Raw genomic sequence first — 25,730 nt, 5'->3', positions numbered from 1 at the left:
ACTCCTATGTAAGAATGCTGTTCATAGACTTCAGTTCAGCTCATCAACACAATTATTCCCTCCAAACTGATCACGAAACTCGGCGATTTAGGCACCAACCCTTCCCTCTGCAACTGGATACTGGACTTCCTATCCAACAGACCCCAGTCTGTTAGGTTAGAGAACCACACCTCCTCAACCCTGATCCTGAACACCAGCGTGCCTCAAGGTTGTGTGCTAAGTCCTCTCCTCTACTCACTTCAGAACCTTTACTGATCCTCATGGGGTAAATTTAGGGTATTAAAGATAAAGAAGAGGATACAAGATTATCAGCAGGATACTGTACAGAAGGCAAAACACATCTGCAACAGTTCGTAGGAGGTCTAGGAAATGCTAACAACCTTAGTGGCCATCGTTAAAACGATGAGACCAACACATTTTGTGGAACCTTGCATTGAAAACCCTTTAATTTGGCACAAAGATTATCTGCGAAAACTGGTGTGGTGTTAAAAAAAACAGTGAAACCATTACTCAAAAAACTGAAAGATTAATCTTTGTTTTAGAAGTTGAAAAGAAATATGATTAAGCATAAAGAAGACTTGAGTCCTCCTGCAGCTGCCGAACGTTCAATTCCAACTCGACTCTTTGCTGGGACGTGTCAATAAACCCGAAAATGCCTGGGAAAAATTTGAAACTAATATAAATTTGATTGGTTCATTCGGACCAGGCCAGGACTATGAAAGTAATAAACTCAATGTAACCCAACAGTGAACCATGGATGTGGGAGAGTTTGGACCTGAAGCAGCTGAAAGACCCAAAAACCAGATGAACCTGGGAAACATCACCGATGATATTTCCATCATTCCATTGTTCACAAGATGATTTGTAAGTGTTTACACACAAATACTGAATGACTCCCAGTCTCAAGATGCTTTATTTAATTAATTTATTAATGATACTGGTTAAAGTTCATGGTCCTCCGGATGGTAAAGTTCACTCATCAGTCGGTAGATATAAGACGGTGCGTGTCCTCCGATGTTGGAGATGAACAGTGTGATGAGCTCAGGTGGGACGTAGTCAAACACGGGACAGTGCACGTTCACCTTTGAGAGAATGTCACCTTAAAAACACAAAAAATTAAAGTTAGGCTGTTATCCTGCAAAAGAGGAAAGGTTGTTATAAAATGTGAACATCCGAAAAGCCAGATAGGAACATGCGTTACCTTCAGTGAAAGGAAGCACCTCGTGTGGAGAGACAAACTTATGGAAGGTGTCCTCTTCATTCGGGAACTGAGAACGAAAAAATTGCCTCTGTGATCATTTATTCTCAGTGGAAATTATTTAGAAAGCGACTGAACACTTATCTTCGTACCTGAGGCGAGAGTTTGAACATGGGAGCACAAACGATCAGAGGTGTCGAATGGTGCTTGGCTGCCAGCGCCAGTGTGTGCGTCCCGTTGACGGCCCGCAGCCCCCCGTTAGCCAGCACCGTCTGTGTGCCGATGATGACCTGCAAAGATCGTCACCACACAGGTTAACCCAGATGTTGTTACGTGACCATGTCAATGTCTCCCGGGGGGCGTTCAATACCTTATTAACACGAGACATGACGGCGAATATGGCAGCATCGGCGATCACAGTCGTCTCGATGCCAGATTTGGAGAGACTGGTGGCCATTTTGTGCCCCTGGTGGACAAATCAGATAAAAAAAGGATATCTTTTAAAAATAGAAACAAAGAACTTTCTTGTTTTTCCTACATAATCATTTATAAAGTCATTTAAAACTCCCTCTCCCTAGCTACCTGGCAGAAGGGGGCACACTCTGCCACGATGACGTGAAACTTGCGTTTGCGTGCGGCGTCTTTGAGGAAGGCCTCCACGGTGCGCGAGCGGCCGATCGTCATGATGACCTCGTTGGAGTGGATGTGCTCCAGGGCCTGCATGGCAATGTTGTCAGTTGTTCCCTCTGGAAAATGAAAGTGGTAGAGAGTAAGTGACTTAATGCATCTTTTATAATGACTGAACAAAGTGTTATTTAGCAGGTGGCTGATGCGAGAGCTTGTAACACCTCAGCAGGAAGAGGATAACAGCGCCTCCATAATTTGAATATTTACCACAGAGTACCAGCCATTCTCATCAGACAACTGAATATATTAACATCTTCATCAAAAATACATATAGCCTTTGCTGACACCAGCTTGTTGAGAAAGAAAAACCCACCTAGCTCAGTCAGTAACTCATTTATAGCCTCGATGACGTTGGCTTTGAGGGCGGCAAAGTGCTGCCTGAAGTTCTCCTCGCTGAGTCCACCAGACGTCAGCAGCTTGTGGAGCGACTCCTGCTGGTCCGTCTCCTCACTGCTCCCCCGAGATCTGAAAAAACATCAAATCGATTCAAGCCATTTATCTAAAAAGAACTAAAAATATAATATTCAGACATCAGTTAAGTTGTGATACTACGGCAACGTCTAAAGAGGGAAGAGAACCTCTGTAGAACTTGAATTATAACTGAAAGATCAACTGGTATCAGCTTGATATCGGCCAGTCCCCAAAATCCAGGTATCAGGAATGGTACAAGTGGATCTCAGCATTTTCTGCACATTTTATCTGGGGGTTCTGAATGTTGTCTTCAGTAAGTCCCTTGTCCCAGTTATCCTGTCAACCTTCCTCCTTCGGGGCGATAAATCCATTTCCTAACATTTAATATCCATAACCGTTTGAATGCGAGTTTAACCAATAACCTGGATCTACAAGCTCCTCGGGCTCAGTGGGGGGTTTCACCAGTGGATCATTTACCTGGCATATTCCTCTCTGACGATCTTCAGCACTCGTCTGATCATGTTACCCACAGTGGTCTCTGATGGCTGCGCCGCGGTCATTCTCCTCCCCTCCTTACGGATGATTTCCATCAGATCACCTGTTAACACATTCGAGATTGAAACAAGTAAAACCCACAGTGGTCGACTTGTTTACCTTCAGTTTGGGGGGGGGGGGGTTGCTGTCTAAGAGTTTGCTGTGTTTACTGGTGGCTTCACACTTCAGACAGATGGGCCAAACCTCCATTAGAGGCCCTGGGACCGTGACCGTGACATACCTGCGCTGCTCCACCGAGCCTGGGCTGTGATTCTGCGGAGCAGGGCTGTCGTCTCTCGGGCTGTCTCCGCCGAGCCGCGCAGGGGTCCGGTGCCGCAGCCTCCGCGCTTCAGGTCGGACAGAAACGCTTCGATTCTCTCCGTCAGGTCCGTTTCTTTGTCGGGACCCGGCATGGTTGATTTAGAGAAGCGGACTTTCTGTCAGGATGACAACTCAAACAGCCCGTGTTGCTTCCACCGTGCTGACGTTAGAAAGCGGAAGTGGTTCAGGACTACATCCGGGTGATTCTGACTGGTCTGTCATCTGATTGGTGGAGCGTCTCCAGGAAATACTGCGTCAAACTTCTTCAGCTCGATGTGAATATTTGTACTTTTTCTTTAATATTTGTCTCAGGTGATTCGATCAATTTGTACTTTTTCAGTCAAAATATCTAAAATCACACCTAGTTCATTCTTTGTGTTTATTGCTAAATTGCATATTCACAAATGTAAATTTACTGGTAAAAATGGTCATCTTTTTGAGATTTAAAGTATTTATTATTTTTAATGGTTTGTGTTTATCCCTGGAATGATTTCCTTATTGGGACAAGACATGCAACTTGGAATTTATAATTAAAAAATTAAAAAGTATGAAATGTCAGTTTGTGTAGTTTACAATAACAGCTCACTAACCATGGGAGGCATTTTTTAGATTTTGAGACATTAGCTCTTGTTGCGTTTTGGTGGGTCACTTACTGTTCAGATGAAAATGTCGCTCTCTCTCTTCAGGACAGGCGGATCACAAATTATATTTGACCTTTATAATAATGTACCAAGTTAATTTATAGTTTGAACATAAAAAGTTTAATCGGTCACTATTGTGCCCAGTGGAACAACTGAAGCTATTTTGAAATCAGATAATGTTGTAAATGATTTCAGACCTTTAACACATTAGTGCTATGATGTTATTTGAGTGTGGCATTGAGCTACGAGTAAAACTGCAGAGGTAAATAAAGCAAGTTCAAAACTGCCTTCCAGAGAACATTACAATCATGAGCATCACAGGGAAGTTGAGTTCTTTGTAACACTGCCAAAACTTCAAATAAAATAGAAAAATAAATGTGTTTACCTCACCGTAATTAATGTAAAGTCATCCAATATTTTATTGAATAAAAGCCCAACATAAATTTACAAAATTTATCAGTTAACATAAAAATCATTTGCTGCGCACAATGCGCATGTTCGTTAAAAATGCACCCATTTCTCAATTAATCTTTGTCAAACACAATCTGAATATTTGCAACAACCCTCATTGTCATGTAACCCCAGCCTCAAAGGTATTTTTAACAAACAGAAGCACGCTGGATGGATGTACTGTAATTTGGAAGTTATATTTTAAAAATCAATTTCACCAGTGTGTAAAGAAAAGAGGTGCATGACTGATAGGAAACTTTTGCAGAGATTACTTTCCCTTTTCCAGTCAAAGGCTCCATTCACTGTGGTCTGGCAAGAAAAAAAAAAACTTTTCACAAACATGGATTGCATCATGGAAATCGGGGGATGATATTATACTTCAAATTCCTTCCTGAAAACAAGGTTTTTGGTTTGTGGCTACTTATAACTGGTGACAAATTACTGTTCAGATGTTCCAAAAAAACTAAAAGTAGAACGTGCAAGAGCTAATAGAAGTGACCTAATTTATAACCGAGAGAATATCACTCTGACAACGCACAGCCCCCGCCAAAAAATATAGCTGTAAGCAACTAAGTAGCATTTACAATATGAAAACAAACTAATGACACTGTTAAATTTAGCTACCAAACATGTATGCAAATTAAGTGACATAACACAGAAGTTCAGTGATTTGCCGAGTGAAGGTAACAACAAACCACTTCTTTTTTTTTAGAACAGCCTCCACTTGATCGAAAGGGCACCAAGGATTTTGTCTGCTTGGTATGGCAAAGAATGTGTACATCAACAGAAGGGCAAAAGACATTCGCTCATGGCACATCCATTCAAATTGAGCTCAAAATCAAATGTCACTGTTCAACCGATTGAAGGAACAAGTTCTTATTCAGCAAGCCGCAACATTCAAAAAACAGTGCAGACAGAAACGTGAAGTACCATGGGGACGGCCACATCTCACTAACAGCAGTGACACGTGCCTCCCAGGTCTCACAGTGCATTTCTCCCTACAGCGCTTTTCATGTTTAAAACCCCTAAATAAGCAGGTGAATCTTTTTTTTTTTTCTGGAGGACAACCTTGGTACTCTCTCACAGATGTGAAAACTAGAATTCGAGCCCCTCAACCCCACTTGCTGTTGTTTGCTGAAGCTAGTCCAAGGAGGGTGGATGTTGGGATGTGTTGGCTGACCAGTAGCTTCCCCGGAGGTAAGGAGCTATAGTATAGAAGGGCCGCTCTACTCGATCAGCTTCTTTGCCTTGAAGAAGCGCCGCAAGTAGAACACCTGCCATGTGGCCAGCCCAATGAGACAGCACATGGAGAATATGCTAAAGTACAGCACGCGTGTGTTGGTCGACTCTGAAAAGTAGTGAAAAAACACAAAGGGGTTTGTTAAGGGTCAGTGAAAAATTAATAAACTTCACTCCTTTTAGCTTGCATGTATAAAACTCATATTCATGTGATTTCAATGAAATTCAGTAGTTAGTGTCTAAAGGATTTATTCCTTGGGGGATTTATGTGTCGTTTAAGCAAAAATGACAACTTGTGTTTTTTCCTTACCATTGGTGTCCCTCATCTCCTCCTCCCTCTTCTTCATGTAAGCGAAGTCATTGACGATGGATTCCGACAAGTCCTCAAGTCGCCTCAGCTCAACCTCGAGAGGCTTCAGCTTCTCCACCTTGGCAATCTGGAGGAGAGAAAAAGAGGAAACTAATGAAGCCTTGAGAAGCCCAATGCAGAAAGGGGAGAGCTATTCATTTATGCAGTGTTGTAATTAACTTTGTCCAGTAGATGTCACTCCAAGCTGCGGGAACACATCCTGTTTAAACCATCTGTGCCATTTACTCTTGTTCACTCTGGCTGGTGAGAATGAGGCCATTTTCAGACTGGAACAGCTGCAGCACCTGAGACGGTCAGCCTTCATCTTAAACAAACTGCCGTGGCTGGTTTGTGATGAGGACACAAAATGGAGCCGGCACTGAGTTGTGTGTTTATAGCTACATATTCCACTGCTGGAAATTTACACTGCGCTGCTATTTAAACAACAAAACAATTGATTAGATGAGGTTTCCAGATTGATCTAATGTTGATGGAAACCAGTGGCCCTAATGTTGCAGGGCAGGATTCTTCCTTCATTTTACCATAAGCTGCAGGCTATTGTCATTTTATCAATAGCCTGCAGTATTTTTGCTCACTTCAACATTTCTACACTTTCTCTTTTGGCACAACCTACGGTCAGTCATCCCTGTGATCTATGAGGTTTACCTGTCTGTCCATATGACCCATGTTTACAACTTTCAGTTTGTTTTTTTAAGTCTCAGTGAATTTTTAATTGATGAAACCTAAATAAATGTTATTCTGTTTGGTGTGGAACAGATGAACCATACAGCCTTTAATTGTGCAGCACATCATATGCAGACATTAGGATGTTGGAGGGGAAAATATACCCTAGTGGTAACATGCAAGTGCCATTCAATTAGCAAAGAATAAAACACTAGATGTGACAGCTTGCATCTACTAAGTTCACGTTCTAAAAACCTTAAATGGAAATCCAATTTATCTACTGAACAAATCTTCTCAGGGAAACACACCCATCTACGTAGGTCAATCCATGTGCAAATCCAGCTCCACCCTCCTGCCTACAGACAGGCATGCCCACTCAAGTTCTCCCTGAACATCCACCTACACACACACACACACACACACTCAGCAGAACAGGACGTCACGCTCGGTGTAGCATGTGTGGGAGGAGGGGCGATTCTCAGCTCACAGGCTTCATCAGTTCTGTTCTCATTGTAAAAGGTGTTGCCTGAGGAAGACAAGTGGTAACCCATTCTCAGAAGAAGTACTAAGTAATGCAAGTGATGACGCATAAGAATGTGTCCCTGAGAAGAAAATTTGAAGAACTTCCTCCCATGATGCCCGTGCTTTATAAACTGGGACACCATGACGCCATGGATGTGTTAGACACCAGGCAAAGCCACTAATACAGCAAAATACATCTGCACTGCTACCGTCAGAGACAATTGTTTAATGTGGCATTAACGTAAATAGAGCACTGGAGCAGTAAATTCTTATTTGCACAGCTCGAATTGATTTAGGCTGCGCAACAGTTACTGAAAAAGGGTTAGCATATTGTCTTGCATCGGTTGAATCTGTGCCCATGTTCTTACTAACACAGCGTCTTAAATGAAGGCCTTTACCCTGACATGGGGTGTACTTCCACATTTAACCAAGTATGTGAACGTGGTCTTATTCAGAGTCAAAAACCAGCTTCTTCACAGGAGACCTCTAACCCAAATTTTAGATTGTATTTTTAGGATTTAGGTTTTCTCAAACCAGGCTCATGACTGCTGACTGCCACAAGTAGTAAAGCTTCTACTGCAAGACCAGAGTCCTACATCAACTCACCTAGTCAAACTGCAGTTACTTTTGTTCAAGAAAGATGGTTCAACTTACCTCCTCGTAGTTTTTGGCCTCCACACCATGCTTCATGTCCAGATTGACAAGCTGGTCAGGCACTCTTCCAGTTCCTGAGTAAAAAGAGCAAAGTATTTAAAATTCATATGTGGTCACTCGCTGTTCCATGTTAAGCTGGTCTATGTGCACATTCACATACCAGAATAAAAAAGGAATTATTTAAATTATGATTTTTCTTAATGATAATTACTAGATTACTACCATTTTACTCTATAGTATTACCTCAAAAGAATCCAGTCTTTTTACAATTCATTGTAACTAAACAGCATGCGTAAACCTATACGTTAAATGATCAATTTACACCTGTTAACATGTGTATTCATATAACATAATCGAAATATCACCAAATGTTACAATATCATTTCACGTTATTCCTAAATAAAGGGGTGCAAAATGTTGAAACTTCGCTCTTAATCACTGATAAAAAAAACAACATATTTTATGTGTGTGATACCAAAAACTGGTTTGCTCTTTATGTGTCGTTCACAGAAAGAAAAGTTAATGAAACCTTCCTCTTGTGATGTGAGTGGTTTAGGTGAGTAAGTATAATTTTGTGCCTGTGAGGTGGCGGATGTCGAACACACTTACCCAGGGGGGATTTGCTCTCGAAGCAAACCTCAAACATGTCGTAGTCCTCTGTGGTGAAAGCAAACTTTCCTTTTGTTGCATCTTCCTTGGAGTAAAGAGTGTGACTGGAGGAATCTGTGATCTGCGAAGACAGTGAAAGAATTCAAGCATGAGTGACAGAGGAACAGAAACCTGATCGACAACATTGTGTTAATCTGACTTTCTGTAAAAAAAAAAAAAGGCCTAAGAAAAAAAAGTTGATCCGTCTCTGGTTCCAGCATCACATGAGAGGACTTGCTACTCGTGTCAGTTTGAAATGATGGTAGAAGGAAGTGAAGCCTATTAAGGATTTTACTTTTAATATCTGACATTATCAAGATTCAGCTATGATCTGCGAAAGTAAAGAATGACTCTCAGCAGCAATTAACTGAAACACGCTAATAATTACCTTTAGAATAAGAGTGCTGTGAATTTGACAGCTGTTACAACAAAGAGACTATTTAACAAACCATTTGAATGATCTCACCCATCGGGTTGTGGTGGGTTAGTATGAATAAGGAAACACTTCCTGTGTGATGTAGCTTAGGACTGCGCTTATTGAAATAAAATGACACATTGCTGTCGTTGACATGTTAGCCTCTACTGTGCTAACGCCGCTAGCTTCTGTCTTCCAGCTGAATGGACGGTTAAGACTGACGTGTAACAGCAGCGGCGCCGAACACTTGACGCCGCCAAACCTCATTTTAATCAAACACAACACACAGCTGCGACACAACCAAACACAATCGCCGATAAAGCACGATTGTTATTTTTTGTCAGGGAAGTTTTACTGTATGTCTAACTGGAAATTACGCCAAGGCACCCGGACTGATGATGTTAGCATTGATGCTAGTTAGCTGCTAAAACCCAGGAAGACGAGTTTTTCCGGGCCTAGCTTAGCCACCATATGCTAACAACAACTGTCACAAATTTCAACCTCACTCAAAGGGCCTAGACCATTCAGTGGATTCCACCGCTGGCTCAGCTGCACGCAGGTTCCACAGAATGAAGCCGCCTCGGCCTCTGCTGTTAGCCGCAGCTTTAGCAGCAGGTTGTGTGCTCACCTTCAGATTAGTTTTGGTGTTCGGCTGTTCGGATATTTCATACTCCCCCGTCACCAGCACGTCTTTGTGGATCTCCTCCCGTAAACACTTCCTCGAGTTGACCGGTAGAAAGAACGAGATGGAGTTTACGGAGTCAATAAGCACCGGTAGCAGCAGCAGCAGCGCAGCGAGTCGAGCCATGGCTACTACCGACAACCGAGCGACCAACCAGCCCGTGCCAGCAGCTTAATGGCGAGCTCCAACTCACACTACCGGTCCCAGCGAGCGATCCAGCGCCGCCGCCGGCCTGGAGGACGAGCTGCGGTCCGACCAGGTTATGCTGAGGCCACGCTCGTGGTTAACACTGCTGTGGGGTCAGTGCGTGTGTGGCGTGTTTGACACTGACAGTTAAGCTTTGACCCGCAAAGTTACACAAACATTCAGGGTAAATACACACAGTCACTTGTTCTGAGCTTTTGGTGAGGGTACAGGTACCTGCTGCAAAAAATGAGGATGATTGTGAAATCAAAGAACAATACAGCAAATTATGAAAGGTTTTTAATTGTAACGACCTCCTTTCAAGTTTTAATGTTTTTATATCACCCTATATCTTATTTATTGGTCGTTTTTAAAGGTGCAATATACTTTTTTTATTATTGTTGTTATAAATAAATATAAACCTAGAAGACACACACACGGACAACAAGCACTCCCGGGGGAAAACCTTAAAAGTATCTTTATATGTTGCGATGCTGATAGTAGGTGACTTGAGCAAGTGAGGTGAAATAATGTGAAGTGGCTGTCACTCCGTATGTACACACAGTGCAAACGGTCAATCAAAGCAGTGGAAAAACACATCACAAAGTAGTGGTGGATTTACCAGTTCAAGTTTAGATACATGAGAAGGGTTTGAAGCTTTGTCCCAGTTTTAGAAAGTTTTCTTAACCCTGTAAAATACACAACAGCACATGAGCGACCTGGGGCCATCTAGTGGGTCAAACTGGTTCTCCTCTATAGACTAGGCCCAGCATGTTTGTAGCACAGTGTGGGAAGAATTGCATTAACATGGAAGTTTATCCATCTATTATCTATACCTCTTATTGTTTGAGGGTAACAGACCAGAGCCATCTCCAGCAGACCTTGGGAAGGACAGATCGCCAGACCATGACAGGGCCGACACACAGAGACAAGAGATCCTCCACACTCACAGTCTTCAGTTCACCCAACCTGCATGTCCTCTGGAGGAAGACTGAGTCCAGAACACATACAGGAACATGGAGAGCATGTAAGCTCCCGACAACAAGGCCCTGACCCGGCAAGTTCAAACCCAGAACCTTCTTCCTGTGATGCGGCAGCGCTTATGCACACCACCATGGAAGTTCAATGTAATGAAAACCACTTTAGATCATAGACTTCCACCTATTTGATGAAACTTAATAAATACAGTGAGTTATGATAGAAAAACAGAAAAAGGAAGGATTAACTGTCAAGTAGCACTTTTACAGGATCTTGACTCTTGTAAGGGAGCCAGGTTCTTTATGACTGAATGGGATCACTGCTCTTGAAAGATGAGAAATCAATTTTCTGGTCTTTTCTTCCCATTGCTTTCTGATATTTTTAGAATTTCATCTGTCTTTAATATTACCGTTATTGCATAGTAATCCATCCAGTATGTGTGCCTGGTAAATCTGGATTATGAAACCGACATATCATACTTGGTGTTGGCTGGGATCGTTTTTTGAAAATCCCAAAAGCTATTATTTTTCTGTCAGCAGCTCGAGGATTACCCAATTACACATGATAGAGCCGTCCGGTTTCCAGGGAAACATCCTTGTTCCTGATCCTATGAGACGAGATCATGCCGCTGACTGGGGAGTCTGGCGCTAAGTGAACTGTAATTATTGGATGGAGAAATCCCTCAAGTATTGTTGCCTAGTGCGTCAAATAACCTCTAAGAATAGTGTGTTGCGCACTCAGCCCCGCTACAGACTAAAAATAAAATCCACAAAACTTTACACTCATTAACAGTATTTGTGACTAATCTGCATTTTCACATGCTTTATACTCAAATAGGAAATCACAGCTGTCTATTAAACCTTACAAGTTCTGAAACCACTTTCATGGGGCAGAATTCATAGTGGATTAAATATTCTAAGGACTGAGATGCCGACCGGAAGCTTCTTGTAAAACTGCTTTAATAATGCAACAATTGATTGACTAACCTTTTAATCACCTCTGGGCATTGCTACCACATTTTGTGTGGGTGGGGGTGGGGGGGGGGGTTGGGAGATTATGAAAGCCTTACATTTCCCGATTTTCTTAAATGAGTGTGTTGTGTGTGGTCAGGTGTCTACACACCCTGTAACTGTCACTCTCTGAGTTTCACTTTTTATCACTTCCGGGTGCAATTAAAGCAGAAGTTACACTGATAAATACACATCAGCCAGACAGAAGTCAAACAAAAGACTGATTTGTCATACACAGCCTCACATGAACACATACATTTTATAGGGTACTGTGTCAGATGGAGTCACTCATGATGGTCAAACACCGAAAGGAACATATGATAACAGATGTGCAATAGAACACAAACAGAGTGTTATTGAGAAGCACTGTATGACTGGATGGCTCTGGGCCACATGGGGAAAGAGTTGGGTTTCCCAAATCTTCTGTATCCATGTCTGGACAAAAGAAAAGGTACCAGCGGATTGGCTCTCAGTGAATATGGACCCGAGCCAAACTAACTCCTCGTCGTCGTGGCACTGAGGTGAACTTGCCTGTTTCATCATCACTGTGCTCACAATTAGACCTAGGGAGGATCTCTCTCTCTCTCTCTCTCTCTCTCTCTCTCTGTTCCTGTCTGTCTGCCTCCTTCTCTCCCTGCTTCCCTCATACACACATCATCTTCTCTTTTTCCTCCCACTCCCTCCTCTCGCTTCACTTTCCTCCTCTCTTTCTAGCAGGCGCACGCCGCTGCCTGGTTCCTCCCCTGGGTCGCAGCATCGACGCAGGTTGGCGTCATAGTGGTCTAATTTTACTGCTGTTGATGCTGATGTTAAAAGAAGCAATAGGCACCTGCTATTTCGGCTGCTACCCCATCTCCCCGGGGCCGGCGAGGAAGGTATTAATAGACAGAGTTATTAGGCCCTGCTTGGTCGCACTTACAGGCTTTATTGAGGAAAAAGAGGCTCTGCTTAAGTGCAACGGAAACAAGACAGGTACTCAGAATTCAGCTGTTATGCAACGACGGCCGTGCTGACGAAACAACAGGTTCAATCCAAGCCTTTTAAATTCTTTCATGAAGCAAGAAACAAGGAGGAAGCTTCGTTCCCGTGCAACTTGATTACTTTAAATTCTATCCAATATTTGAATCCCCTGAGTTTGAAGTTGTTCTCTGGAGGAGCGGGTCGACAGGAAGCAGAGTGACAAGGACTGATATCCAGGCTGTGTTGCACAAAAGGGTGTGTCCACTGGGAGGGCTCCGACGTCAGCATGTCAGTTATTGCAAGATGGTAGCCTTCCATCCAGCATGTCCCACACGCACACTCCACACCCACCCACACACAGACACACACACACACACAAACACACACACTCACACACGCACACATGTCACACACACACACACACACACACACACAACCTAACCCTAAACCAACCTTAAAACATGGATGTGTTTTTTGCCCTCATAATGTGCTTTGAACAGCTTTAGGTCCCCACAACAGGAGTAGTACCTGGACTACAAACACACACACACACACACACACACACACACACATAGGCACAACAAGCACTCCCTGTGTAAAACCATGAAGCAATCTACTTTCCAATTAATCATGGTGCAATATTGGTAGAAGGTGACATGAGCAAGTAGGGTTAAATAATGACAAGTAAGAGGGAGCGGCTGGGAGGATTGTATCTGTTGAATCATAAACTACGTTATAAAATACATGATTGCACAAATGGTATAAATTGGGTTACCAGATGTAATAATGACAACAACAAATAAGCAGTTAGTTGGGAGACGGTCAACACGTCATGAAATCATGTAGTTTAATGTGAAATGATATGACTGTTCGTCTTCATGTTTGCATATCTCTTTTTTGAATCACACTTTTTTGGTTGAGAAAAGATGGAAGAAACAGGATTACACAAGTGTTAACACATAGACGGATGCATGTAACTTATAAATCTAAGCTCACATGTAACTGAGAATATGAGTTGAAATGAAGAACCCAAACCATGTGAAATCCTTCAATTGAATTGGGTTTTTAAAATTTGATAATTAAGAAGTTACAGTGAAGAAGAAAAGTTGTGTTTGAAAAGGTCAGTTACATCTGTCTGTCTGTCTGTTTGGCATTTTGTTTGATTGTGAACTAAAATATTCAAAAACTATGAAACAGATTACAATTAAACTTGATGGAATGGTGTAGTATGGTGTAGAGAGGAGAACATTACATTTTGGTGTGGATCCAGCAATGTTCTTTTCTCTTTCTATAACAGTGGGCGATGGGGCATACTTTCCATATTTTCCTTGAGCTTGGTGAAAAAAATCAGGCACATAGAGTAAACTGATATCTGTGAGTGTGCGAATTTGGTTCACCATGATTGAATGTAGGGAGAGTATTAGGCCTTGTCGGAGATACTGCTTTAGAAATATATATAACATTGCTAGACGACTTGAGACTCATGTTTCTAGATCACCACCTTCCAAATGACATATTTCCATGTGACCTCTTCATCAAACTGGACATTTTGATGGTATGTTGGCACATCTGTGTTAATCCTGGCCCGACTGTGGTGGATTTACTGTAAACTCATTGTGTGCGATGGGAAATATGAAGAAGTTGGAAACAGACTGTATATATAAAAGACACTTTACACCTCCCTTCCAGCTGGCTGCATGTTCTTGTCCATTTGCAAGAACAGCGAATGTTTGTTAAGTCCAGACTGTGCTGTCTGTGCATGTCATGCATTATTACTGAGGACACAGGGTTTCACGTGGGAAGTGATATTCAGAGATCACAGAGGGAAATGAAACCAGTTCAGACGCTGGTTGTGGATTCTCTTGTGTAACCAGCCACATGTGTGCAGACGTTGTTTCTGCAGCGAGAATAAACACATCACCTCGAATACAGGAGGTAAATAAATCACATGTTATTACCCATTCGCTGCAGATCCACCAAAACATATGAGACACGGTTTGTGTCTGTTCAGAAACAGAGTCTGGTCGTGCTGCACGTCTCAGACACCCGCAGCAAGCCAGTCCCACTTCACTCTCCAAATTTGGGCAAAGGAAGTCCGACGTCATCGCGCTGGGCTTGAAAGTTGAAAAAAATGGAAAGAACGCACTGACGTAGGAGCCCTGACGTATAGTTAACCTTGGCAACAGACGGAACAATAAATAGAGCCAGTGGAGGTGCAGGAAAAATACTTCCATGCCTTCATGGAGGCTAATTTTAGAGGCTGTTATAATTGGATGATGTATACCACTGGAGCTACTGTTATATATATATATAAATATATATATATATATATATATTTTTTACACTTACAGAGAAAAAATATATATATGTATATAAGCGTGTGTAATGAGAAGAGAGTAACATAATGAAACAGAAAAACGTTATTGAATTTGAATATCACTATATTTTATTTACATCTCTTACAAACACCATTCATATTTTCTTTCTCCTGGTAAAAAAAATAAATTGAAATTTCATAAATTAAAAGCACTAATGTTTTCACAGAAAACTTTCTCATACTCAAAGATAGACCACTCAGACCAGGGTTAAGACAAAGCACGTCAGGTTTTTTAGTTTTTTTTTCCATTTAGTTTCACAACAGCTCACAATTACTCTCAGATTCCATCAACCAGAAAACAAACCAGATCAATAATAACTATTGCTCTGAACATACATCGATTCTATAATGACTTGTTATCTAGCACCATAAAATCATATAGCAACTCATAGTGACTAGGTGGTATTAGTTAAAACATGCTTTTTAACTTGCTACATCGGTGTTATAGGCAAGTATAGATAAAGGCAAATCAAATCATAAATAATTTGCTGCCTGGTACGAGTCCATTCCATAGCCCTGTGATCTGCACATCTATCTCAAGACAATGTGCTTGATAGGAAGGAAGTATTCTTGTATTTTGGAAGAGTCTTTAAAGGGCCAGCAGGGTCGGTGAACTGAGGGAGTCAGAGGACTGGTCGTTGCTGCTGCTTCCTCTCCTGTGGGCGATGCCACAGGTGGGGAAGGTCTCCGCCTCTGGGAAGGTAAACACAAACGAAGATGTGAAGGTGGGGCCGGCGGGGGTGCAGGTCACCACGGGTGTGCACAGGGACTCAAAGTCATTGGTTTTGGCGTGAAGGGGCTCCCACTCCTGAGTTGAGTAGAGGGAGTTGGACAAGTCGACCTCGGGCACCGAGCGCGCCGTCTCCATCTCCGTCCTGGCCAGCAGATCCAGAGACTCCTCCAAGACAGAGGAGTCCAGGTCGGTCATCTTCACCGTGCTGCTGGAGAGGGTGCAAGTAGACAGGACGGAGCTGCTGCTGGAGAAAATGGAGTTGGAGGTCGAGGTGAAAGTCGGCTGAGCGAGAGTGGAAGCCGATGTCCTGGGGATGGTGGTCTGCAACTGGGAAGACAGCTCGGTGGCGAGGCAGGGGTGGTTAGGGGAGATGGAGATCATTGTGAAGTCTGTGTCCAGCTCGGAGGGGATTTTGCAGATGGGCTGGTGGGCAGCCAGGATGAACTCAAGCCTCTCTTTCTCCTTCAGGAGATTAGTGATATCACTCTGCAGGTTGGACTTCTCATCCTCAAGCTCATCAGTTTCCTGTAAAGGGTAGAGAGAAGTCGGGCGTTAACTCGGCTGCTGGATTATACGGCTCTTAAATGTGGTGAGAAATAAACCCTAATGAACAGTCAATCTGTGGGATACTTACAGCTTGCAGAGTGTCGGTAAGCTCTCGCCTCCTGTTACGGCATTTGGCTGCTGCCTGCTTGTTTCTCTCTCTGCGAACTCTCCTCTTCTCATCCTCCTCAGGTGTGACCTGGACAGAAGAAAAAGATGAAGAAAAAGTTAAGACCCAAACTCTTTGATGCACTGCAATAGCTCACTGCTTATTATAACACCTCAATAAAAGGATGGGTGAGTGATAATTACCTGTTCTGCTCTGCTCCTCCTGGAGTTATTCCCCTTGGATGCAGACCTCATTGTTGTTCCGGGGTAGGCAGGGCTGGCACCGTATGGGTGAGCTCTGTGTGAGGGGGCCACCGAGGAGACCAAAGGCTGGACCATCCACTGGAGGTCCGGGGTGCTGGAAATGGCCGTGACGGTGGGGATGAAGGAGGCACTTGATGCTGTCAGGTCAGTGAAATCCTGGAATGAAAAGGAATGGAGGGTTGAGTGCATTTGGAAGACTTTCAGAACGGGGGGGGGGGGGGGGGGGGGGGGGGCAAATCTGCAAGATGGGCATGAATGAAGCAGAGAGGGTCTATAAAAAGCTGGCTGGTTTAAAAATATCCTTATGATGTCAGCTGTGACGTTGCACTCTCTCTGGAGTCTCCAGGTGGATGAATGAAAACTGCCATGCACTGTGAAGCTCAGGTCAACAGACTCTTTCATGCATATCTCTCCATATAAATATGTATTATATTATTCACCAGCTTTATCTGCATTATTTGTTGAATGTTAAAAGGCTTTTATATTTTCAATTAGTCCCTTGCAGGTGTGATATAGTTAAAATGCGGATTGGTGCCGTTTTAGTTTTGACAAGTGTCAAACAGGGAGTTGCATGTTATTACACTTAATTCTTCTAACATTACTTCTAAAACAGTGATTTTAAAAATATGAAACGAAGCGAGAATATAATAAAAGTTTGAATAGAGTTTCACTGGACATACCTGAGACTGAGGGGAGCCCATGCTGGAGTAGGACCCCGCTGGGGAGGGATAGTATCCCAGGTTGTCCCCGGACGGTGAAGCGGTGCTGCAGCGGGAGGAAGAGTCGCACTCCGCGTTGAAGCCGGTGAACATCATGGTTCCCAAGGAAATCAAAATTCAAATCAGGAGCAAGAAGTAGGAAGATCCAGGCAAAGTGTGCCGCACCAGGGGTGTGTGGAGCTGAAATGAGGAAATCCCTTTGGTAGGTTTCTGAACTCTGAAGTTCTGCTCGGTTTGTTTTCTTTTCTCTCGGCGATAGAAAGTTTGAATGCCAACTCTGGAGGCTCGCAGCCTCTTTATACTCTGCGAAGTGACGTCGGCAGAGGGGAGTGCTCCTCACCGATCACCGGGGGGAGGAGAAACACACAAAACCCTGTTGAAGACGCCGCAACACTCCTCGCTAATGCTTTTATATTATTTGAATACCCTAAATATTTACTGTTTACTATGTTCACCTGCTGTTTTATGATAATAAAGCCCGCATTTAGCAACATTTGTCAAATTTACCCCCGTGAAATGGAATGTTCCAGACTGGGATCCCCTGTACGTCATTTTCCAAATATGGTGCATCCTGTAATAGGGGCGGGTCCTGCTGGGAAACGCACCTTCCGAGATTGGCCGACAGCGACGTGACGTTATGCAAGAGGACAACAAACACAAGGCTGTTGTGAGAAAGTGAAGAACTGGGCCGTTCGTGGACAGCTAAAGTACAACCTACACACCACAGAGCATCATTAGACAGATTCGAACATGCAAATGTGTCTTTTCTGAGGCAAAGTGTGACACCCACACGCAATCAACCACACACTTTAGCACTGCTGGTGGATTTATTTTTAAATAATCGGGCCAATTTACATTAAACAGTTGTTTAACATATCACTGTTTGGCTTATATCAATAATCTGACACTGTAATGGGACCTGATTTTAAATCCCTTTTTTTTTAAACTTATTTCAGGCTTTGAGGCCTTTTTATTGCTAAGTGCATTACATGGTTTGAGAAAACTCTTGCAGGGTCAATCAGGTTCAAAGTTATAGTTTTGGTATTGCAGATTTAAAGTTTTTAATTTGGCACATTTGACACAGTTACTGAGTTAGAGTAAAAAATAAGAACGAATCAATGCGGGTTAAGCAAAGAGGATAGATATATAACTCCTCTTGGAACGACTCCACTTTGTCTTTGTACCATTATAAGTGCCTTCAATCTGTGTTCATGTATATCAGTTGTGTGTAGGTTTTGCTGCTATTTATGCTTATGTTACATGGAGTTGAGCCAAAGTGTTTTACAATCATAGCAAAGGAAACGAGCGTGGATTAAAGACAACATGTACTATGTCAGAAATAAGGTTTGTGGAAACTAAAAACTCAGATATAGAAACAAATAGATCAAGAAAAATAAGGATAGGCATTACCAGAAATGATTGGGTACAGAGGGTTCTGGAGGGTGATTTGCATGAATTCCATTTGCACACCCAAGACACCCTTATGTATACGTGAGGCAGGTTTGCCTAAGATTTATGCCAGAGCAGAAGCCGTTGCGTGTGTACTATGCCTTCAGGCGCTGCTTGTTCCTGAAGTGTGCAATCCAAGCAAGGGTGTGTTCAGTCGCAGAGCCAGCTGATAACAGGTTTCCGAGGTGTACTTTTCCACAACAGCAGTTTGCTTTTCTTCCTCTCTCAGCAGTGTTCGAACTCGTCCTGTGAGGTGTTCCCTCTGTCAGACTGTGGCAGAGGGAATCCTCACACCTCTCCCTGGCTACACAAAAACCTGAAATGCAGTTGGACACGTCGCACTTTACATTAATCTTTGAATTGACGTTGAACTGAATTAGTCTATAGGATAACAACATGCGCATAACAATATTTCCATTGCAATAAACACGCAGATTAAGGTGATATTTAAAAAAATCTATATTCTATACTGTTTAACTTAAAAAGAAGGACCTTTGAGGCTAACACAATTTCATTTCAAGGACCCCATGTTAGCTTGACTGGTGCCAACATGTTGATGGTATATCTTTTTTTATTCATTAAAAAGGAGAGAAGACAGAAAAAATTGAAAAGCATTAACAGTTAGATGTTATAGTTGTTCTAATAATTGAATGAATAATATTAATATTTACAATTATTGTTGTTTTTGATAATAATAATATAATATTATTCAGAAATACTGTAATTACAAAGTGTTACAGGACGCAGTTTAATATGTGTTGGAACTGTGACATGCATAAAGATAAACAGTTTAATATGTGTTAGAATTGTGTACATGTCATTAAAGATATACAGATTAATAACAGGGTTATTGTGTTAAAGTGCATGGATGTAGGTTAAAGGCGTCGTGCTCTCTTTCCCGCGCTTGTGTTGTGTTTAACATTCCTGGTCGCCCTAGCAACACTCCACCCCTTTCGCGTCAGTGACGTCCTTTGATTTGCATGGCAACAAAGATCGTTTGTTTTCGAGGAGACGAACCACTCGAGCACGTGAAACAGAAAAACCGGCCCGGCAGCGTCGCCCTCCCGCACACACGTTCGACGTCGTTACGTCAGCGGACGTCTAGACACGTCTCGGTTCCAGGAAAGAGTGGTGGAGTGAGATCTCTGTCTGTCCTCCCGTCTCTATGCGGAGCAACGGAATGAAACAGGACACCGAACAAAACGTGGACATAATGTTTGAGTGCTTTTTGTTTGACTGGTTGGCAAGAAGAGCAGCTTCACTACCACCGAGCCACTGTACTGGACACTCTGACTCCGTGATGCAACGATAAGCACACAGCAGAATACAAATAAAAGATAGCGTTCATTATAAGCACGTATAGGTCCCAAGATAAAGTTGACAGATGATTGATAGACAGACACACAGACAGACAGACAGACAGATGATTGATAGATAGACAGACAGAGAGACAGAGAGACAGACAGACAGACAGACAGACAGACAGACAGACAGACAGACAGACAGACAGACAGACAGACAGGCTGATAATTAAAAATATAAAGTTTATTATAATAATTGTATACACGCAAACATTACATGAGAGAGAGAGAGAGAGAGCATGAAGTATTGGTATTGGAAGGAAAAAGATAATATCAATAAATGATAATACCTTATTTTGTGAAACGTACAGTAACCCTCACTCTCAACTATGAATTTACTTTGCTTCTTCTCCATAGATTTATTTCACTTTTAATTTGATGTTTTTAAGTTTATAATCTTTCTTAAGTAAATCTCTTGAGTCCAGTCCATTAGGCCACATACAGCCGCAGCAGGGCTGTTATTCAAGATCACAATAACGATAACACACAATCTACTTGGCTACTTAACTTGAAATTTGGACGCTGATGTCACTGCGCCTAAAAATAACCTCCCCTCTGTTGTGTATATTCACGCTCAAGTTACTGGGATGAAAACAAGTGTTTTTGAAGTCTGGTGTAGTGGTGGTGGTGGTGGTGGGGGGGGGGGGGGGGGGTCCTCTTTACTTGTTATGTCCGACCTTTGGACCCCTGAGCCAACAGGCACGCAGGCAGTGGGGTACATGAATGGGGTAGGAAGTCGACCCCCTAATGATGTGCCGGTAAATAAGCCCAGAGGGGGCTGCCACTGCCGGGAAGCAACGAGTACCCCCTCCCCTCTTTTCTTTTCACCGTGCATCCCTCTCCCTTCAGTGGATCTGTGAGGTCATCTGGAGCCTAAATATAGCAAATCCAAACCCCTTCTATTGTCACAGGAGCTGATCTAGACTGTGGGAATGATGCTTGCATGTAGGTGCCAGTAAACTGCACCAACAAAAGCGGCATTGTGAGGGGGACTATCAATGGGCCTGATACCTCCAGTTATGTGCATTCACACACTACGCATTTGCACGATACATCTGCATAGCTCCCTGTTGTTGTGGCAGATGAGGGTCAAGTGCAGGAGCTCACCCTCCTCTTCCTCCTCATATCTCCAGCAGCACCTCTATAATCATCCTCATGACGCTGATATCAGATACAATGCCTGACGGGTATTTTAGCGCGTGTTTCACTTTCCTTTTGTGACTGTGAGTGAGTGGGCCACACACACACACACACACAAACGAACACACACACTCACAGAAACGCACACGAACACACATTTGCGCGCCCCCCTACTTCTTTCGCCCATTCCCCGGAAACACCATATATGGCTCGACGGGTCCACTGTGTGATTGGCTGCTCCGCTGCAGCGACAATTCTGTTGCTGGAGCTCTATTCATATGCAGCGACAGGTGAAATGCAATGTGATGTATTGATCCCGGTCGAACGGTCGATTATAGGCGATCAGTAATTGGTTGCTAGGACCAGATGGGTTCGTGCATTTATATATAAAAAAAGGTTTTCACTATATTGCTCCATGTGAAGAAGTGGGTTGTTTCTATAACATTGGATGGAAGAGGTTATAGAGTTGTTCCAATCCGGGTTCTCCAGTGGGAACATGAAGTACTAAAGACACCAGACCCCCGTAATAAGCTTTTATTTATAAAATGTCAACACATTGCATCTCCCTCACCTCCCTTCACCTCCAAGGACATTTCTGTTGCCACCAATGCGGCAATATACACTATGTATATATTTAGAAAAATCATATATTTATACGTCTCGTCAACGTATGTGGACATGACGGGAACATAATGTATGATGCAGATGCTGCATACATGAAATGACGTAGTTCATTCATGGCTATGGGCACCTCTTGCAGGCGGGGGTGTCCCTTTCTATATTCTCGCCATTTTTTCACATTAGAGCAAACAAAATATGCTAGTAATAAAAACAGGCTGCTTAGTATTGTTGTTGATGCGTTTCGGGGATTTCAATGTGAAATGGGAGACCACCTGCTGGCTTTTCCCCCCACCCTTCCACCTTCCCCCTCTGTGGAATGGTTCAGTCTCACCACACGGATTTCATTCATAAAATTCCAGCTCACTATAAAAGGCGGGCCTGACTATCTGCACAGTTACCATTTATGAAACTGGCAAATGGAATATAAGTAGCTGTCATTTTTGGGGGGTGCTGTTAAGACGAGAGAAACTTATCTTTTTATTTTGAATGCAGTGATTTATTTTTTTGGATGAGAACATGCATCCAGACTCCTGCACTGAGTACGACTCGTCCTCCAGCTGTAGCACAGCATCGCCTGGCGGGGACACCCCTGGGTGCAGCCGGCATCCTCCTGACTCGCTTTCATCATCACTGGACGGCGCCAAGGTACAAGCGGACCCCAGCCTCACAAATTGAAACCTCACAAAACGGGATAATTGATGCACAAGGATAATATAGGTTGCGCTCCTCATTTTTCTGCACAAACACCCGAGTGCATTTCATAGACAGAATTGTCTTGAACAGGATTAGTGTCCCGCGCTGAGGAGGGCTCCTTACGAACACATATGCAGTGTCTATATTGTCTCTTTGCATCTGTGGGGGATCCGTGAACACAGAGCGATAATGTTAAAGGAAATTGATTGTAATAGACTGTATAGACACATGTATAGACACATGCATCACGTCTTGGTCGTGACCTTTCATTTTAGAGTGAGGATGGTGAAAATAGAGGGGATTGAGAATTTGATGATTTTCAAGCATGATTTTTCTTCTTATTTTTTGCAATCCTCAGCCACATGATTAATGCACAATATAAACACATGTAAAGGTCAGCCATGGATGCGATTGTTTATTAAATCAGTTTTTGACATGCTTGCATATAAATGTGTTTTCTTTTGTTGCAGGACAGTGACACCAGCGCATCGGACTCCTTTGTTCCGACCGTGACTGCCATCTCGACCTCGCCGGATCTGAGGTGGATGGTGCAGCCGACGGTGCTCACATCTGTCTCCCCGTCGTCCGGACGCGCCAAGACCAAAACGCACGGAGCGAACCATCGGCCGTCGTCAGGTGCAAACAAGGCGAAGCCCTCCAGCAGGAAGGGCCAGAGAGAGCAGGTATATTTGCATATGTATAAATATATCCAGACAGGGTTACTGGGGAGGGGAGGGAAACAACGTCACAGAAAGAACGTCACGTGCAATCGATCGATCAATCAATCAATCAGTCAGTCTATCAATGCAATATCAATTTCTCTGCGCAATTCATATATTAAATTGATACTTTTATATTTGCAACACATTTCCTCATTGTGGGGCTAAAAAAAGGAAGGTCATATTTGATCTTATCTTACATCTCCTCAATGATATCCGTCATCCACTGTCCGTATCGCGATACTGTTCGAATTGAATGATGGATTACATTTCAATTGTTTTTACAGTTGAAGTGAAATTAACGGAGCGAGTGTGGTGTAAGTGAACGACTGCTGGGAGGAACACACAAAAGAGGCGGTTGGGTTGTGTCTAATTGGTGCAGCGAGTCCTAATTACTGAGAGAAACGAGCACATGCCCCGTGAGTGATGTGCACGGGCATGGATGGGAAATTGCATAAAACGCGCGCTCACGTGGGCTGCCTCGGCTCGACGGTGGGTGCTGCGTTTTGACGCCTGAGCTGCAGGAGGGGAGAAGATGCTGCACCCGAGCACACATCAGTATTCCAATGCGGCATGCATTCACTTTATCTTTTTGGCACGAGAGGTGGTGGGGAAGAGCCAAACGCCGACATGGCGAAAACCAAGCAGGATGCAGAGTTTAATAGACTTGGTCTGTGATTGATTTCAGCCCTCCAAAGAGGAGGAGGAGAGGCGCAAGATCAGGAGGGAGAGGAACAAGATCGCTGCGGCCAAGTGTCGCAACAGACGGAGGGAGCTGATAGACACTCTACAGGCTGTAAGTGGCATTGGATGGAGGAGATTCACACGCTATATGCACCCATCCGAAGGCTGAGCGCATGTACAGTGATGTGTGACATGTCAGAAGTTATTAAAGGTTACTGCAGCACAGCAGGGGGGGACTGTTTTCTGATTGTGTCCCTCCTCTCCTCAGGAAACCGACGAGCTCGAGGAGGAGAGGTCCACCCTCCAGACGGAGATAGCCGACCTGCTGAAGGAGAAGGAGAGGCTGGAGCAGGTCTTAGCCTCCCACCAACCATCCTGCAAGCTCCCTGCAAGTGATGCTGATGAGGAGGAGGAGGAGGATAGGGAAGATGGTGATGGCATAATGATGCAGGATCCCCCGCCCTCCCCGCAGCTGCTGTCCATCATAGAGAATGGGAAACCACCAGAGAGCAATACAGCAATGGGAGAAGCCCCTATAATTGGCCAAGACATGGATGACGTCCCCTGCATCCCCGCCGCGGCCATCTTGGGGAACTCCAACATCCTCCTGTGCTCGAGCGCGGAGGAGGAGGCTCTGGAGGACTTGAAAGGAGACGACCTGGACGACCTGGTGCCCAGCCTGGAGATGGCGGTGACCTCCGAGACGGCCTCATCCGTCCCCGACATAGACCTAAGCGGCCCCTTCTGCCTCTCAGACTGGGAGACCCTGTACAAGTCTGTGGCGAGCGACCTTGAATCTTTGAGCACCCCCATCATGTCTTCCAGTCCCACTTGTAGCAACTACCGCACAGTGTTCTCCTTCAACTACCCTGAGATTGATTCCTTGGCCGACGGCTGCGAGGGCCTAAAAGGAAGCCTCGGAGATAGTCTCAACTCCCCAACTCTGCTGGCCTTGTGAACGGAACCACGTTATGCAATGATACTTTCAAATCGTATTCTAACCAGCCAGCAAGCTATGATCTTTCTCAAGTAACCTTTTGTAGTGTGAGTTTTGATGTTGTGTAAACCTGAACATCGAAGGGTTGTGTATACGACATGTTTTTTCTGTGAGAGAGTCGATTTTCTTCCACGTTGCCGGTGCAAGTCTCCAAAAAAACGAGACTTTGTCCCGTGTGAAAACAAGTGCATGCAAATACACGTCATCAGTGATTCAAGAAAAGGTGGTAGCTTGTGTTTTTAAAATGCCTAAATGTGATGTGATGTGTGATCATGCTCAGTAGCCTCTCTGTGTGTTATATAGTTGTGTTGTTACACGCGAAAAAAGAAGGGTCGCTCATGTGTAGCATATCGGTGTCACATCTTGCTGTGTAAGGAGTCTCGTTGACCTAACATTTCCTTTAAAGGTTTTCCATTAAAAAAAGTATATATCACGTTGTGTATTTTATCAAGATGTATTTTATGACATAGTTTATTTTTTTACTTATAAAGAATGATCAGATGCAAAAATATATATATAATGCTGGAAATAAAGTGCAGTCAACTGCAAACCTTTTGGTTGTTGTCATTCGGTCTCAACACAGGCTTCAAAAGATCCACTCAGGGGCCATTTTGGAGCTTTCAGTCATGATCATCCTCAGCAGATGAGGAGGCAAGTCGATGACTATAGTTGAGTTGCTTTAAAAACAAGAAGTCCTTAGAAAAAAAAGGAAATGTGAATGTCTGGAAGGCCAGGACAAACTCTGAAGAAGACTGT

The 25,730-nt window shown here is 43.5% G+C and overlaps 4 protein-coding genes across 4 annotated transcripts; 1 reads left to right on the top strand and 3 right to left on the bottom strand.

Moving 5' to 3' along the window:
- Nucleotides 1-894: 894 nt before the first annotated feature.
- On the bottom strand, nt 895-3,347 carry eif2b2 (eukaryotic translation initiation factor 2B, subunit 2 beta). Its single transcript, XM_062411947.1, has 8 exons — nt 3,072-3,347; nt 2,774-2,894; nt 2,199-2,350; nt 1,781-1,944; nt 1,569-1,664; nt 1,351-1,488; nt 1,202-1,268; nt 895-1,099 (listed from the first exon to the last, which is right to left on the bottom strand). The coding sequence occupies exons 1-8, from the start codon at nt 3,241-3,243 to the stop codon at nt 942-944; spliced, it is 1,068 nt and encodes a 355-aa protein (XP_062267931.1). The 5' UTR covers nt 3,244-3,347; the 3' UTR covers nt 895-941.
- An 840-nt stretch (nt 3,348-4,187) lies between these two features.
- On the bottom strand, nt 4,188-9,708 carry tmed10 (transmembrane p24 trafficking protein 10). Its single transcript, XM_062411083.1, has 5 exons — nt 9,382-9,708; nt 8,300-8,420; nt 7,691-7,764; nt 5,792-5,918; nt 4,188-5,590 (listed from the first exon to the last, which is right to left on the bottom strand). The coding sequence occupies exons 1-5, from the start codon at nt 9,559-9,561 to the stop codon at nt 5,469-5,471; spliced, it is 624 nt and encodes a 207-aa protein (XP_062267067.1). The 5' UTR covers nt 9,562-9,708; the 3' UTR covers nt 4,188-5,468.
- A 5,443-nt stretch (nt 9,709-15,151) lies between these two features.
- Nucleotides 15,152-17,593, bottom strand: LOC133973380 (protein c-Fos-like). Its single transcript, XM_062411192.1, has 4 exons — nt 17,272-17,593; nt 16,532-16,747; nt 16,311-16,418; nt 15,152-16,201 (listed from the first exon to the last, which is right to left on the bottom strand). The coding sequence occupies exons 1-4, from the start codon at nt 17,404-17,406 to the stop codon at nt 15,533-15,535; spliced, it is 1,128 nt and encodes a 375-aa protein (XP_062267176.1). The 5' UTR covers nt 17,407-17,593; the 3' UTR covers nt 15,152-15,532.
- Nucleotides 17,594-22,314: 4,721 nt separating this feature from the next.
- LOC133973606 (protein c-Fos-like) lies at nt 22,315-25,502 on the top strand. Its single transcript, XM_062411572.1, has 4 exons — nt 22,315-22,526; nt 23,045-23,257; nt 23,982-24,089; nt 24,246-25,502. The coding sequence occupies exons 1-4, from the start codon at nt 22,398-22,400 to the stop codon at nt 24,933-24,935; spliced, it is 1,140 nt and encodes a 379-aa protein (XP_062267556.1). The 5' UTR covers nt 22,315-22,397; the 3' UTR covers nt 24,936-25,502.
- The last annotated feature ends 228 nt before the right edge of the window (nt 25,503-25,730 follow it).

This window comes from Platichthys flesus, chromosome 18, assembly GCF_949316205.1.
Source record: "Platichthys flesus chromosome 18, fPlaFle2.1, whole genome shotgun sequence".
NCBI lineage: Eukaryota > Metazoa > Chordata > Actinopteri > Pleuronectiformes > Pleuronectidae > Platichthys > Platichthys flesus.
This window is presented reverse-complemented; position numbering and strand designations above follow the sequence as displayed.

What these genes read in the sequence shown, in the direction of transcription:
- eif2b2 (XM_062411947.1), bottom strand. Translation starts at nt 3,243, where the DNA reads ATGCCGGGTCCCGACAAAGAAACGGACCTGACGGAGAGAATCGAAGCG. An exon ending in GTCAGAGAGGAATATGCCAG is followed by an intron (nt 2,351 to 2,773) that starts GTAAATGATCCA and finishes ATGTTTTTTCAG; the next exon opens with ATCTCGGGGGAGCAGTGAGG. An exon ending in AGTGTGCCCCCTTCTGCCAG is followed by an intron (nt 1,665 to 1,780) that starts GTAGCTAGGGAG and finishes TTTGTCCACCAG; the next exon opens with GGGCACAAAATGGCCACCAG.
- tmed10 (XM_062411083.1), bottom strand. Translation starts at nt 9,561, where the DNA reads ATGGCTCGACTCGCTGCGCTGCTGCTGCTGCTACCGGTGCTTATTGAC. An exon ending in ACACCAAAACTAATCTGAAG is followed by an intron (nt 8,421 to 9,381) that starts GTGAGCACACAA and finishes CTGTCTTCGCAG; the next exon opens with ATCACAGATTCCTCCAGTCA. An exon ending in GGAGATGAGGGACACCAATG is followed by an intron (nt 5,591 to 5,791) that starts GTAAGGAAAAAA and finishes ACTACTTTTCAG; the next exon opens with AGTCGACCAACACACGCGTG.
- LOC133973380 (XM_062411192.1), bottom strand. Translation starts at nt 17,406, where the DNA reads ATGATGTTCACCGGCTTCAACGCGGAGTGCGACTCTTCCTCCCGCTGC. An exon ending in TGGGCTCCCCTCAGTCTCAG is followed by an intron (nt 16,748 to 17,271) that starts GTATGTCCAGTG and finishes TTTTCATTCCAG; the next exon opens with GATTTCACTGACCTGACAGC. An exon ending in TTACCGACACTCTGCAAGCT is followed by an intron (nt 16,202 to 16,310) that starts GTAAGTATCCCA and finishes TACCCTTTACAG; the next exon opens with GAAACTGATGAGCTTGAGGA.
- LOC133973606 (XM_062411572.1), top strand. Translation starts at nt 22,398, where the DNA reads ATGCATCCAGACTCCTGCACTGAGTACGACTCGTCCTCCAGCTGTAGC. An exon ending in GGAAGGGCCAGAGAGAGCAG is followed by an intron (nt 23,258 to 23,981) that starts GTATATTTGCAT and finishes GATTGATTTCAG; the next exon opens with CCCTCCAAAGAGGAGGAGGA. An exon ending in TGATAGACACTCTACAGGCT is followed by an intron (nt 24,090 to 24,245) that starts GTAAGTGGCATT and finishes TCCTCTCCTCAG; the next exon opens with GAAACCGACGAGCTCGAGGA.